The 15,903-nt window shown below is 34.2% G+C and overlaps 1 protein-coding gene across 1 annotated transcript in view; it reads right to left on the reverse strand.

The window, feature by feature from the left end:
* Nucleotides 1-3,291: 3,291 nt before the first annotated feature.
* LOC106051035 (voltage-dependent P/Q-type calcium channel subunit alpha-1A-like) overlaps nt 3,292-15,903 on the reverse strand; it is a gene marked incomplete at its 5' end in the record, with an annotated part of 60,642 nt that continues 48,030 nt past the window's right edge. The window contains 3 exons of the mRNA XM_056041186.1: nt 3,292-9,435; nt 10,614-10,896; nt 15,588-15,654. Of these exons, the coding sequence (XP_055897161.1) occupies nt 8,396-9,435; nt 10,614-10,896; nt 15,588-15,654 (1,390 nt within the window). The remainder of the gene's footprint in view (nt 9,436-10,613; nt 10,897-15,587; nt 15,655-15,903) is intronic.

Consider the following 15,903-nt stretch of genomic DNA (forward strand, 5'->3'; position numbering starts at 1 on the left):
ATCTGTATAAACAATAAACACTTTGATTGATTAATTATTTAGTAATTATCTTTGAAATGGTGTGATCTCTCTCTGTATCTATCTCTCTCTCTCTCTCTCTCTCTTTATATATATATATATAAAGGTATATATATCGTGGTTCGATAATGGCCACTTTGTCTTCCAGAGGGCTGAGGGATTTGCACTGGGGTTTTAGTTTTATACCTCCTCATGTGACTGGTGAAACCTATGTTAGCCAGGAATGTTCGGCTGCACACTGGGCAGGTTATTCCAGCTGGAGCTAGTGTCATTGGCCTTGCTTTTCTTCTCTGTCGTTTTTTTTCTGCCAGCGTTGTTCTCTTTTCCTCTGCAACCTGTGCGCCAGTTTTCACAGCGCGACGCCGTGATGCTCTGTCACGTGCCTCTGTCTCCCATGTGGCTGGGTCTATGCTGAACGACTTCAGAGAAGCTTTGAGGGTGTCCCTGAAGCGCTTTCTTTGACCACCTTGCGAGCGCTTTCCTTCGCTTAGTTGGCTGTACAAAAGTCGTTTAGGGATGCGGTGGTCTTTCATTCTGCAGACGTGTCCGCCAATCGCAGCTGGGACTGCATCAGGATTGTATGGATGCTTTGGAGACCCGCTCTTCGAAGGACCTCAGTATCTGGTATTTTGTCTTGCCATTTAACATTCAGTATTTTTCTTAGACATGTCATGTGGAAGTGATTCAGTTTCTTTGCATCTTTTCTCTACACTGTGTTTATATCATGTTCATTTATCTTGATTCTTCCCAGGTAAATATAAGACTTCAGTCTTATTTGTGTTAATGGTAAGGCCAAAGTTTGAGCATGCTCTTGAGAAGTCACTGACGATGCTCTGCAGATCATTTTCAGAGCAGGCATTTAGGGCACAGTCGTCAGCAAACAGCAAGACCCTGATTACTGCTGAATTTGTTTTTGATTTTGCTTTGAGCAGACTCGGGTTGAATAGGCCAACATCAAATCTGTATGTTATATTTATTTCGATGTTTTCTATATATGTGAATGCATCTGTCAACATAGCAGAGAACATAATACTGAACAGTGTAGGTGCTAGGACACAGCCTTGTTTTACCCGTTTGATACTTCGAAGGGCTCTGATGGTTCTCCACTTTCTTGGACACGAGCCTTCATGCCATCATGAAATAGTCTCACCATGGTTATGAATTTTCATAGACAGCCATACATTGATATAATCTTCCAGAGTCCTTCTCTGCTAACAGTGTCGAATGCCTTTGTTAGGTCGACATATATTGAGAAGAGGCCAGCATTTTGTTATTGGCATTTTTCCTGGAGCTGCCTTGCCGCAAAGATCATGTCAATGGTTCCACGCTCTTTTCTGAAGCCGCACTGGCTTTCTGGTAGTAGACCATGATCTATGAGTTGCATGAGCCGATTTAGTAGGATGCGTGCAAGGATTTTCCCAGCAATAGAAAGAAGAGGTATTCCTCTGTGGCTGACTCTTGTTTCCACATAATTAAGAACAGGTCATGAAGTCTTTCAACCAGGGCTAATCCACCTTTTTTGTAGACCTCTGCGGGAAATTTTCGTGGGGCTTTTTCGCTTGCGAGCTGTTAAATGGCAAGATCGGTTTCCTTTAGCGTAGGGGGTCATCCATATATATATATATATTAAAATATATATTTATATATACATATACATTTATTTTACGTCTCGAGAGATGATCTTTTCCCTTTTCAACTTTTGGACTCTGGTGGTTAAAGAGACCAATCCTTGATATACAGCTTGGTTGCATTTTCACCCTTCTTTCTGCTCTTGTTGTGTATGGCATCTGTAATCCAAGACCCTTCCTTCATGCTCTGCTCGCTCTCCGTGTGTATATATCCAGTGCCACCTTTTAGTTAGTGTCGATTTTGAAGAGCTTCATGTTGCGTTGCTTACATCTCAATATGATACATTTCTATCAACCTTAAAAAATCTAGTCCTAGACAAAGGGAGTTTGTTTTCCCACAAACTACCAGAAAGCAAAAACACCCATATATTAAAATGTAGGCCTACATTTATTACATAACTGATTGCAATCGCATTCAATGCTGGACCTATAAAAAGAAGGTTTGTCGCCTGCCAAAGTGAACACTTCAGGATTTTTATATTCATATTGAATTAAGTTTTATTATGTTAAGTAGCTAAGCGGTTTTTTTTTTTGCTTCTCAGCCATACATCCCACAAATAGATAGATCACAGACCTAGTGATAGAAGAGCACGTAATTAGTTAATAACAAAAACTGCCAATTAAACTTTGCATATGCGTACATTAATTTTAAAAGGATATAGTAAGTCTTATTGTAAGAAAACAAAAAGGTTTGACATTTCATTAAAAACAAAAAGTTAGCGTTCAGAAAACCAAAAGAGGCAGAGACATCTATTTTAGCACGTCACAGAATAGGGCTGAATTTCATTAGGGTTCAGAAAACCAAAAGATGCTGAGACATCTATTTTAGCACGTCACAGAATAGGGCTGAATTTCATTAGGGTTCAGAAAACCAAAAGAGGCAGAGACATCTATTTTAGCACGTCACAGAATAGGGCTGAATTTCATTAGGGTTCAGAAAACCAAAAGAGGCAGAGACATCTATTTTAGCACGTTACAGAATAGGGCTCAATTTCATTAGCGTTCAGAAAACCAAAAGATGCTGAGACATCTATTTTAGCACGTCACAGAATAGGGCTGAATTTCATTAGCGTTTTGTGCCATTCCTCCTAGTAACCTGCCAAGTTCCCCAATAAAAGTGCATGAACATTTTGAGCAATGTCTTATGATCCCCCTTTCAGATCCGGGTAGAGGATGCAAAGGGTTAATGAGGGTGTCATATGTGGCCAGCACAATGACCAACTGCCTTTAATTTTTTCCCAACTTATGTCAGGTACCCATTGGAGCTGGGTGGACTCAGAGGCGCCCTAAAGGTCCCAAAATTAAAAATTCCAGGACCCCACAGTTTGGAAGCCAAATGCTTAACCACTCAGCCACCAAAATCATTAGTTGGCCTTTTAATAGAACTTTACTGAGCAAAGCTTTACAAAAGACTCCTTGCAATAGTGAAGCATTACAAGAAAACAACAGAATGAGAAATGAGAGACCCTTCATAAAGGAGGAATTGGTATTTGAAAAAAACAAATCTTTCTTTTTGGCTACTTGTTGTTCTTATACAAGTCAGACAGACAGACAGACAAACATCAAACACAAAACTTTCAGGATATCGAAAGATATAGAAAACAACACTAACTAATTAAGTTGATCATTCATCAAAAGGCAATACTTGTGTTCAAATGTTTCTTTTATTTGTAAAGGCAACAATTATTGTCATAGAGATAAAAATATGAAAATAATTTTCAAAAAGAAAAAAAAAATGTATTATACTGGAATACAAATGCAAATAAATACAATGAGAACCATTGGTCAGGGGAGAAAAAAAAAAATCAAGGAATGGAAAATCAGTCAACAGTAAGTATGTTCTCTGAATTATATGCTAATATATAGGTAGGTGCATGAGAAGTTGACATCACAGAATGATCAGTCCTGTTTTTTCAACTGGTTACATGATAAAACAGTCAATAAATAGACTAATATAGTTTCTGATACATCACAGATACAAAACCTGAAAAGTCAAGCATTTTAGGGATATACTGGTACACATTTACCTCGGAGTAAGGGGTGCATCCCAAAGATCAGGAGTATTGACTAAGAAATCACCAACATGTATCTAAGTAAGACATTAATTTATTCTTGGACCACATTCACTCAGTAAGACCTTAGTCTACAAACTACATCATCCTCAAAATATTATTATTTTTCTGACCTGCTATTAAACCCCCATAGCAAACAAATAAATTTCATATGTTGCATCAAGAAACATACAGAAATATGACATGCATAATGTGATAACATGAATTATTACGTAAATGAGCATATAAGATAAGGTGAAACCACAAATAAAAAAAAAATAAAACAATTCTTTATATATTTTTTTTTATACTTTCAAATATAGATTATATATATGAAGACTGTGCAGCTTTTCTGTACAAAAAAAAATATAAATATTGCAGACAAATAAGTAAACAAACTGGCAAACAAAATGGCAATATTTAAAAGGAGAAACAAAACTTGCAAACTCTCTAGGTTTCATCCTGAACTCTCTCTCTGGGTGTATTTTTATACAAATACTTAATAATAATAATATTAATTGTAGCTTTCATATGATGCTAATTTCATGCTTATAGCATACTCAGAGCGGTACATGGTCCAATCTCATTTGTGGAGTTGGGAGGCGGAGGGGGTGTCTTTAGGTGCTCAGTAAACACAACTCTGCTCGAGTCGGGTGTCAAACCTCGAGCCCCTTCATAGGTAGCCAAACCAAGTTCAAGCGTACTTAACCTCTCGATCAAGCTTCCCACTACTTGGCTTAAAAGGAAACACTAGATGCTTATTTTTTACTGTTTCTAGATCTAGCATGTTTGTCGTTTAAAACTTAACAAGAGATGAGCATAGGTGCACACCATGTGACCAGCTATAAAGGCTTTAGACTAAGGTTGCTCTGGCTAATAGCTTTGTGTCTTGGTATCATTATTTTTTATAGGACTATATATCTATTTATACATAAAAGTTATTTTAATCATAAAAAAATATAATAACAGCAACCTGATGCTTAGTGCTTAATTGAATAATGTGTCAGATTACACAACATTTTAAAAAAAATATCAATGTTCAGCAACATACACAATTTTAAACAAATTTAATTGCAGATAATAAAGATGATTAGCATCAACATTGTTGGAGAAAATGTCAAATGTATTCGTGTTTTTGCTAGAACTGAATGTTTAGTAAGCCAGCAAGAAAACAGTGGACATGTTTACAAACAATTAAGTAAACAAAGGCACAATCAATGAAATAAAATCTGGGATTAAGTGCTGCTCAGAAAATCTGTACAAAACTAAGGACTAACTACAAGCAAAGCTCTTGACAGCAGTGATCCAAAACATAGTGACAAATTTCAATTTGGTATCAGTAAGTTGAATTCTGATTTCACAGATTTTAGCTTGGCATAAAATATTTTTTTGTTTACTTATATTACAAACAATTAGATTGAAGACAAAATTTGATTACAAATGTTAGCTGAACTTTGAAAAATAAACAAATGTTGTTAATTCAGTGAACAAAATATAAAATAGATCCTACTAAGATAATTACCACAGATAAAATTCATAAATCTAAAATAAAAATATGACTTTGGAATGGTTCCATATTCCCACAATATATATTTAAATTGTTTCTCTCTGTTGGACTGTAGGACTCAGGTCTATGGCCACAATAAATTGAGTTTATTAAACATCACTTACATGTTTACATTTCACAGAACCATCCCTTAATCTGCAAACATGTGTATATATTCAATATATGCAAAAAAAACATAAATAAACGCTCTTGACATTGTTAAAAGATATATTTTGCTTGTACTCATTTATTTCATTGCTCAAAGGTTTGATGGAAGATATTTTTGGAGGTCAAAAGTCTCTTGTCTAAATGAGTTTCTACTAGGACAAACAAAGCAAGGAAAACGTAATCAGATAACTTTTTACATATTATAAATTAAGATAATGGAATGATTTTCTTAGGAGATACTAAGTTAATAGTTATCAGTGCGGTAAAATGAGAAACAACTTTGAGCTTCTGATGACAGTCCATGGTTCTAATTCATGACAACAAAAGACATTCTAAACTGACAATGTATGGAAGCATGGGTAAATATGAAATCTATTTGGCTTCAAAAAGTTGTAAGTCATCACCTAATCTACTAAAACCAGTTGTAGATTTAAAATGGATTTAAAAAATGTTTCAGACATTCTGTTAGAAATGATGATTATCCATCCTATTCCAAAACTCCTGCAGGATGGCAGGGAATGAAGTGGGAATGTTTTAAACCCAAAAACATAGTCATGACAGTCTGAAACACCACAATAAGTGTAAAGTAAAGTTTCCCTTTTAGACTTTGTGATCTATAGGGCAGATAATGTATAGGTCATCTGTTTTTGTGGCCCCTGGTTAATGAGGGCGTCATGTGGCCAGCAAAATACCAACTGCATTTACTTTTCCCCAACTAATGTCAGGTACCCATTAGAATTGGGTGGACTTAGAGGCGCCCTAAAGATCCTAAAATTAAGAAATCCCAGTCTCCACCAGGATTCAAACCCAGGACCCCACAGTTCAAAAGCAAAGTGTTTTACCACTCAGCCACCATTCCTCTTTTCTATCTCAATTTACCTGTACAGTAAGCTATGTAGCACAGAAAAGAATAGGCTAAATTATATTGTACAGTATGCTATGTAGCAGAGAAAAGAAGAGGCTAAATTATATTGTACAATATGCTATGTAACAGAGAAAAGAATAGGCTAAATTATATTGTACAGTATGCTATGTAGCAGAGAAAAGAAGAGGCTAAATTATATTGTACAGTATGCTATGTAGCAGAGAAAAGAAGAGGCTAAATTATATTGTACAGTATGCTATGTAACAGAGAAAAGAATAGGCTAAATTATGTGTCCATGTTCCCCCTCCCCCCCAGTATAGTCAATACATTATACACAACACACAATGTACAGTTCACATGAAAAAAGATATGGAATTACAATAAATAAGTGCAAAACATAAGTATGGTCAAAAATATTATTCTAAATATTAAATGTCTATGTCTAGTATGAAATCACAGTTTCCAATTCAGAGGCATAGCTAGGGTAGGGGGAGGGAGGGGGAGAATTTGAAAATCCCCCCCCCGGCCCCCACTTGAAGGGGGCCCCCAAATGAGTGTTTTATTTTTTTTTTACATCAAATATTACACAAAATGCAGGGGCCTCCAAAGAGGTCAAACCTCCAAATGATAGCAAATTCCTTGCTACGCCATGGTTCCAATTTTCATCTGACAAGAGCTATTGTAATATATCACACAAATAAATAATAAATAAAGCAGTTTGTAATGAGCATATTTTGTGTGTGTTAATATAGATATTGATTTTTTTCTTTTAGTTTTAAGTCTATTTATTGAGGTACACCATGTCAGTTAAGTCACACAAAAACATACATACTCAGCAGTATATAGTTCAACTCTCTATATATCTTCAATCCATCTTCTACTTTTGTACCAAACACATTGACAAGAAAAACTAAAATGTGAGCTTTCATTATAGGTCACTACTGTCACAACATTCTTTACAAAAAATAATTTATTAATACATATGTATAAAGAAAATATAAAGTTTAATTGTGTTTTCTGTCCTTAGTTTGATATTAATTCTCTGGTAGTGTAATTTCAAAATAAAATCTAAACAACTTGGGCACAACAATCTTTCATCGACTGGTGTCTTAAGGGAAATCCAATTTAGTCATTGATTTAAGCCTGAGAATAATGTTGTGTCTGTTTTTATTCACTATAGAAAAGATCCAAAATTTTCAAATTATGAAAATAAAATTTTGACTAACTAATGTCGAAGATTCCACTGGCAATACAAGTAAAAATGAGAAGGTATATGATTGTAAATTATATAAAATAGACATTTAAATCTGACATGATTACTTAAATAGAAATTTAGAGAAAAAAGAATGAAAAGAAAGAACAGGCCTAGATAATAAGTTATTCAGCTTTAAAAAATATTTTAAACTTCAAAACAATTTGAATTTCAAATAACATAAAAATTAGAAGATACAAGTGGAAATTGCTTATTCTTGTAAAAGCTTAAAATTCCCACTGTTTTCTTTTAAAGGAAAATATGTTTCAGAAGACTAAAAAAATAATATAAGTTAAGAAACTGCTATCATAAATTACTCAAATTGTTTTAATATTCCAAACCTGGGAAACTAAGAAATAATTGTTTTATAATAAAAGAAAATTGAGGACTTGATGAATCACTAGTTCAATTTGAAGTTTCTATAAGATCTCAAAAAAAAAAAACCCAACTATAAATGACACTAAAATGACATTCCTATTCAAGTACATCCATACACATTTTGTATCACACAAAGTAAAGTCAAAGTTAAACATGAATAAAAAGCATCAACGAGGCAATTTTAAACAAGGTATGAGACACACCAATAGCAATGTAATATATGAACTTTTATAATAATGTCAAGCAATTGAAAACAGAATTGAACCACAAAAACAAAGTCCATGTTTTAATATAAATCTACTTCTCATTACAAACAAATAATTGAGATATTTTGACATAGAAATTTTAGAATACTAAAGTGTATAAGTAAAAGCTAAATAGAATATTGGAAAGATGAACAAAAATATATTTTTAAAATGTTAAGTTGGTATATTTAATAATGTTAACTTGTAGAATGGAATAGAAAAATGAAATGCTCAACTTGTCTGGTCAGCACCAGTCATCATCATCCTCATCAGAATCTTCGTGTAAGGCTGCATGACTGTCACTTCTCATTTCATACTTTTCAGGCTTACGCCCTCTGTGCTTAAAACCATTAGGTACAATTCTACCCCTTGAGTGCGGAGAGTTCCCTTCAGCCTGACTGGCTGATATAAAGTTTTCTTCATGCAGACCACCACTTTGAGGGTCAGGTGACCTAGACAAAGACCTGACTGATGTCCGTGGTAAAGACCGAGAGTCCCGGCCTCCATCCTTTGTACGTTCCTGGCCACCCCATTCATCATAATGGTAACCGCTAGTTCTGTGAGCTGACGGCAATGTACTAGATCTAGAAGGAGAAGGTTCTGAGAGTTTGTTTAAATTGTTTCTCTCTGTTGGGCTGTAGGGCTCAGGTCTACTTAGTCGGCCAGGCGGTGGCGCATGTCGCACATGATGAGGTGGGATGGGGGCTACAGCAGTACCAGAAGAAGTCGCAGAGACTGGGATGTTTAACTTGGGAACATGAGTAGGAGATGCATTGAGTCTTGGAAAATTTATATTACCTCTTCCTGGAGGAGATATGGCACCCCGAACAGGTAATGTGTCTTTGATAGCTATATTGTTTCTATAGCGAGGCTCAGAGAGATTCAAGGTCACTGGCTTTGATGGGGAGGATGTGGTTGTCACACTGCCACTGCTACTGCTAGGGGATGGCGCATTAGGTAATCGACGATGATGCCTTTGAATCATTGGTGGACTAGCTGCTGAAATTGATGGAGATGGTGACCTCGACCTCTGAATTAAACTAGTGGAGCCACTCCTCAATGGAGGAGATGCAGTTAAATTAGGAGATGGACTTCTAGATCTAGTCTCTAATGACGTGGACCTGTAGAAACCAGAATCTCCCACATTTTTAAATCTTGGTACGCCAGGGCTTGGTAGCGGGGAACTTTGGACTTGAGATTGAGTTTGTAGTAATGGCCTTGCCCTTTGTCTAGATCTACCACGGAAAGTTGGTGATGAAGATGATATACTATCTTCTTTTATACCTAAAATAAAAGTTGATGAAAAGAAAACGTGTTAACATTTTCTGGGTAAATTTTATATCAGAAATCTAAAACAACAACAACAAAAAAAACAACAACAACTTTTGAACAGAATAAAAAGCTCATTTTAATAGTGAGAACAAAAAAATATATCATCTATGTTACCGGCAAACTAAAAAACTATGTGAGGATGAGTGTCATAAACCAAAGGGCTCTAGCTAATGGAGGAGAGCTCATGGTTGACAGTTGACATGATACTTGTGCCTCAAAGCTCTACCAAAGGAAATATATACTGATATAAAGTCATGGTACAGCAAAGTTCGACAAAGAACTTTATTTAGACCATACACATTACCATGTAGCCATATACTAGTATACTGCTCAATGGCAATGTTTTCTGTCTATCCTGATCAGCAATGGGGAGATAATGCTAGTTAAACAGCTCAGGATGAAGTAATTCAACATTAAATAATTGTTTATAGTCTGTTCTATCTTCAAAAGTAAATTAAATCTACTAAAAAAAAGTAATATAAAATAAAAATCCCACTTTGTCTTCAAATAATTTAGTAAACTTAATTTAAATATTTTACTTTTCATCATTTTTAATATAAATCTAGATACATGATAAATATCACAATACATTGGTGGCGAAATAGAAAGCTATTGTACTTGCATTTTTATTATTTTTTTTAACTATGATACAAATGTCAAATTGGTTCTCTGTAATTATCATTAGCAGTACACTTTTTTTAAAATTATGAAGCTGATGGTCATCTATGATTCCTCATATTTTTTCTCACTATAGCCCAATGGGTCATTGAAAATTGGCATTCAGTGATAAAACCCAGAGCATTCATATGAGACTCTACTGAGCTAACCAGTTACAGGACTAACATAAATAAATAGATCTAGATCAATAACATCTAAATAAAAGGAAAGTTAAATAGCCCCCCCCCCCCATGATCTCTTATTCTTTTTGAAAAATGTAAAAAAAATTTTTTAATCAGTTCAATGATTAATGATGTAATCTTTCTGGACTTTATTAAAATGTCATGCAACATGAGTTTATGAGCAAAAGTTCAACTTGATAAGATAATGAAATAAAATAAAGTTATTGACATTTTTTACTGTGAACATAAAGAAGATAAGAACTAAAAGCAGGAAAACAACTGAGAACAAACCAAATCTTTTCTGTCTATCCTGATCTGCAATAGTGTGAGCTTGTTCACATAGGTTGGCTACAGCAGCAGCAAATCCAACATCAAACTTCCTAGGGGACGGAGAGCGCAACGATGGTATAGGTGAGGTCCGAGGGGAGCCAAAGGGGCTTGAAGCACCCAGTGGAGATCTTGGACTTAGTGGTGTTTGAGGTAGAGAGGGTGATATGGCACCAGCACGATTTCCCATTCCAATCATGGCAGAGGCATGTTCAGGTCGAAGTCCACCAGAAAAGTCTGTGCTTGGCTTATCAATGAAAAATAAAATGTTATAGTAAAGATAAATAAAATAGCAACAAAGAGATTTTTTTCTGGGTTTATTATCTTCTACACATATTTAAAGACACTAGTTTAAATAATCTGTTGTATTAAATAATAATTAATTTTAACTAATAATTAAAGTAGTAATTTAAAAAATAAAGAATTTAATTGATATATAAATATATACAAGTAATATCAATAATACACTATTATTTTGTTATATATTGATAAAAAAGGCATAAAAATTTGCATAAAAAATGATGAAATATTCATACAAAAATTTGATACATATAGCTACTCATAATACCAAAACAGTACCCACATATAGTTAGACTTTTAAAATGTGTTTTTAAAGGGGGGGGGGGCAGTGGAAAACTAATAAGACAGAAACTTCACTGTTTAGGTTTTAGGCAGCGGCTGCTACAGAATAGAGGAAGGAATTTAAACACATTTTCTATTGGGCACAAAGATGAGTAGTTCTCTACTAATGCAGTAAAACAATCAATAAGAACCATATTATTATAAACCAAAATAATCTTCTTAAAAAAATTTTGTTCTACACAAGCAAATGTTAATCCTAACTGTTAACAAACACACGTTTAAAATCAAAATGAACTGCTATTATTTTAAATGGCTGTTATAGCTCTCAGATAAGAAAACCTTTGGTTAATTCCTATAAAACTAGGCTGTTATTAAATTTGCTAAGTACAACTTCAGTTATCTTATAAATTTGAAGACTAATATTGAAACAAACTGAAATTATCAAAGATAATTAAAAGAATGTATGTGTGTGTGTGTGTGGAGATACAAAATAATTCAACAACAATATTGACACCAATGTGTTTGACCAGGATGAATAACCTTTTTTTTGGATCTAATATTAAATGATTTTTTTAAAAAGTATTTTGACTACAACTTATTGATAATCATACATATATAATATATACAAGTTGATTCCTGTGCTTAGTTATGGTTTAAATAGCGGATATATATGTTTATTTAACCTGGAACACTTTTAAACCCATCTTTAAAATGAGCTGCATTACAACATTCCCCAACACAATTTTCTAGCCCTCAAATTCTCTATCCATTCTTTTGTTGCTTTCATTCTGCAAATGAAGGGTACACACCTCTGTCTCCTATTATGGTGTATGAACAAACACTTCTTAGGCTCATCAGTTTGGCCATTGTACATTCTAATGAAATGACTTTCCTTGAATTCTAAAAGTACATAGCTATACCCTTTGTCTCTTTCATCCTTCAATCAAACAGCCCGCAGACCAATAGTTTGGTATGCACAAACACTTCTTAGGCCCACCAATTGTAGTCTTCTTATCTACCTGAATCTACCTATATTATAATGTTCCCCATACACACACTATTTGTAATGAAATGCCCCTTCCCCAACAAGACACTTTTTGGCCCTTGTATATTCAGTGGAACAGCCAGTGGACCTATTACAACAATATCTCTATTCACAGCTTATAGTCAACTCTGTACACATTTATTTTTGTTTTGTCAGTCATAGATCTAGATAGGCACCTTATTTGGAATAACTGCTCTTTACAAACCATATAATACCCCCCCCCCCTTTCAAAACATGTTCACACATTCACTTTTTTTTTCACTTTTAATAAACCCTTATATTCACTGTGACCCTTTTTTTAGGACTGTTAATTTTCTACACATAGAGGAGAATTTCATTAAAGATCTAAATCTGTGAAGAAATATACATAAATAATAAAATGTAACAAAAGAAAGTTATGTACCAAAATAAGTGTTCATAAGACCATAAGCGAAAAGTATTATTATGCACTTTACATTAGAATGTCGGCTGTCAAATACATAGAAATTTTGAATAAACAATCATTTTTGGTAATGTTTCCATTTGAAAATGGCTTAGCCGTCCTAGTTAGGCTTAACTTAGGTAAGAATAGTTTTTTTGTATTATGTCAAGTGGGAGAATTAGTGATTATGAATGAATGAGTGAATGAGGTCAGGACAAAGACTTTTATATTGTAGATATAATGATTGACACATTATTTATTTTTATGAACATGCTGATTGATTTATTGGTGTAATTCTAAACATCTATGTTGCATTCACACATGATCTGAGACATGCAGGATGAGAACAGATGGCGTCTAGATCTTTCACAATAAAAAAATGAATACATTTGACAGATTATTCGCAGGAATCAGAGCATGAAAAGACACCGTCCATCACTCTGTATCAGGTCAATGAATACACAATGATACATGGACTGCCCTGATACAACATTTATAAAAAAGAAAGTTGCATTCATTTTTAAACTTTGAACACAGGAGGTACACAAGGGAAGTCACCTCATTCAGTTTTGACAAAGATGCTGTGATTTCATTGGCTGTTTGAGCAATGAGCAAATTTTCACAGATATTCTGTGTGGAAACACTGGGAATATCTTTGAGTTCCATTTTCTGTAGTGATTGGAAACATTGTTTCTATACAAACCATTGCATTGTGTTTAAAAACATAACTTTTGCAGAAAATTGTTCAGAGGAGAGGTAATATTGGCATTACTATTAGAAGAAAGGTTAGAGTTAATTTTTGTTTTCATTGATTGAGCTGATTTACTTTTTTTAAAGTTGTTTCATAAAGTGGTATGGAAAGATGAATGTTGATTGTAAAAAAAAATGAAAAGAAACTGCCCCAAATAAAGTCACCATCACCATAAATATAGGTCATGTTTCTTGAGTTTTGGATGGTTGAGTTTTTCAGTGGTTGCATTGAGTGCATAATAAATTACATTAGAACCATTGAAAATAAAAAGTGCATTAGGTTTGGTTAATGATCACTTTAAATTATATTGTACTTAAAAATGCACAATGTACATTGAATTTTACATCACCTATCCCATAATTCAGTAAATTCAAATTGTTTGATAAGACCATACAGTTGGCATTGCTATTCATATTTATGAAACATTTGTATGTGTAAAAGAAACATGACCTTTTGCAAAAGCCCAAAGATAGTTGAACAAAATTTCTACCTTCTTGTGAGAGTGTTTATTTATTGTTGGGTCTTTCAAGTCATCGGATATAAAAGATTTATTTACATACCCACTACTGGGATGTCTGACACAGGCCTAACAGATGTTGATAGGATAAGTAGTCAGTCAGAATTAGAAATCAGTCTGATTATATTTAGATATACCAAAAGTATCCATCAAAAATATTAATTTGACAAGGTTTGAATTGCAAAAATAGTGCTTCAACATTTCAAAATGTGAACTTTTCCAATTTTAGTTGCATGGACTGGATTTCTTAGCTTGCTTAGTTTTAGTAGCAGTAGTTCAAAAAGTCAGAATATGAGCTTGCTTAGTTTTAGTTGCAGTAGTTCAAAAAGTCAGAATATGAGCTTGCTTAGTTTTAGTTGCAGTAGTTCAGACTATTAGCCAAGTGTAATAAGAGAGAGGGGGGAAGAGTGGAAGCAAGCAATTCAAAAGACACAGGTCATGTGCAGTTAACTTTGACCTTGTCATGCAGCGCTCAGCATTTCTAGGTCTGACATATTATGTGAAAAATTGTTATCAGCCAGCAAGACATGACATTTGAACATTTTACTCCAGTCTAAAAAAAAAAAGTATACATTATATAAATAGCGTTGTTAAGATCTAGGAAATGCAGCATGTCTTCTTAACTAGTTAGCACACTAGATGGACCTGCATCCTGATTTAATAAGACTAACCTTAAGTACGAATGATACTTCGACCTCCCTTTACTAGGTTTCACCAGATCTCTTATTTGATAGTATTTGGTCCCCTAAATGTCTTTTCTAAATAGTGCTGTTTTATCTCAAATGTGAGCAAGAAATACTCTATGATAGCTTTTATATAGCACTACTTTCATGCTTATAGCATGCTCAAAGCGCTTTGGTCCAATCTCATTTGTGGACCAGTAGGGGGGAGGGGGTATCTAGGAGTTGGTTTTCCGTGCTGCTTTTAGGCGCTCAGTAAACGCAACTCTGCCTGAGTTGGGTGTCGAACGTCGAGCCCCCTTTGAGGTAGCCAAGACAAGCCAAGTTCAAGCGCACTTAGCCTCTCGACCACGCTTCCCATGAATAAGAAACTATTTCTGCTGAATTTGTATTAACCCATGTATTTTATTTCAAATAAAACCCAAAATATTGCAATAGATTGACTTTATTTAACAACTATTTTTAAAAACATCTACATCTTCATATAACAATATTCATGTATATATTTTCAGTTTCATTACTTGATATAGACCTTTTTAAAATCAAGGACATTAAAAAACAAAGGGAATATCTTGTCATGTTTTTAAAAAAAGGAATTATAACTATTGAATATTTTTGTATTTAAAAAATATAAAAAAAAAAAAAAAGATTTGTAAACAAAAACATTTATAAGAGATAAAGATAAAAACATTCCATAAACTGAATTCTTAGTTGTATAAAAAAAATGTATCAGGAAAGAAAGTTGTAAAACAAACTACAGCAATGAGATTCTATCTATATCTAGTGTTAAACATTAAGTACTAGTGCAAGAAAAATAGCTTTGAATATTTCTTTAAAGTGTTACCTAGCTTAGTTTTGCCCCAATAACATTCTTTAGTGTGAAATGAGTGGAAATAAAAATGAAAAATTAATTATAAATAAACAATGCTAACCAAAAGTTACCTGCAAGCCAGAATTATCTGCTGGGTCGCCTCCTTTGCGCCGCTTGCTGCTGTTCCTCCTTAGGAAGCTGAAAGAATGAATTGGGCTGCGGTCATCTCCTTTGTCAATGCTACAGCCATCCAAAGCCACGAGTGTAGGATGGGTTTTATACAACAGGATGACAACATCCAGTGAGATAGCAGCAATAGCAATGCCAGGATGGTGTTAGTAACAGTGTGAACACAAAACAACATCCAGTGGGTATGGGGAAGAATCAGAAGAAACAACATTAGTTCAATGCAAGGTTTACATTGATAGCAAACAAAGCTTTATGACA

Source organism: Biomphalaria glabrata, chromosome 9, assembly GCF_947242115.1.
Source record: "Biomphalaria glabrata chromosome 9, xgBioGlab47.1, whole genome shotgun sequence".
NCBI classification, from domain to species: domain Eukaryota; kingdom Metazoa; phylum Mollusca; class Gastropoda; family Planorbidae; genus Biomphalaria; species Biomphalaria glabrata.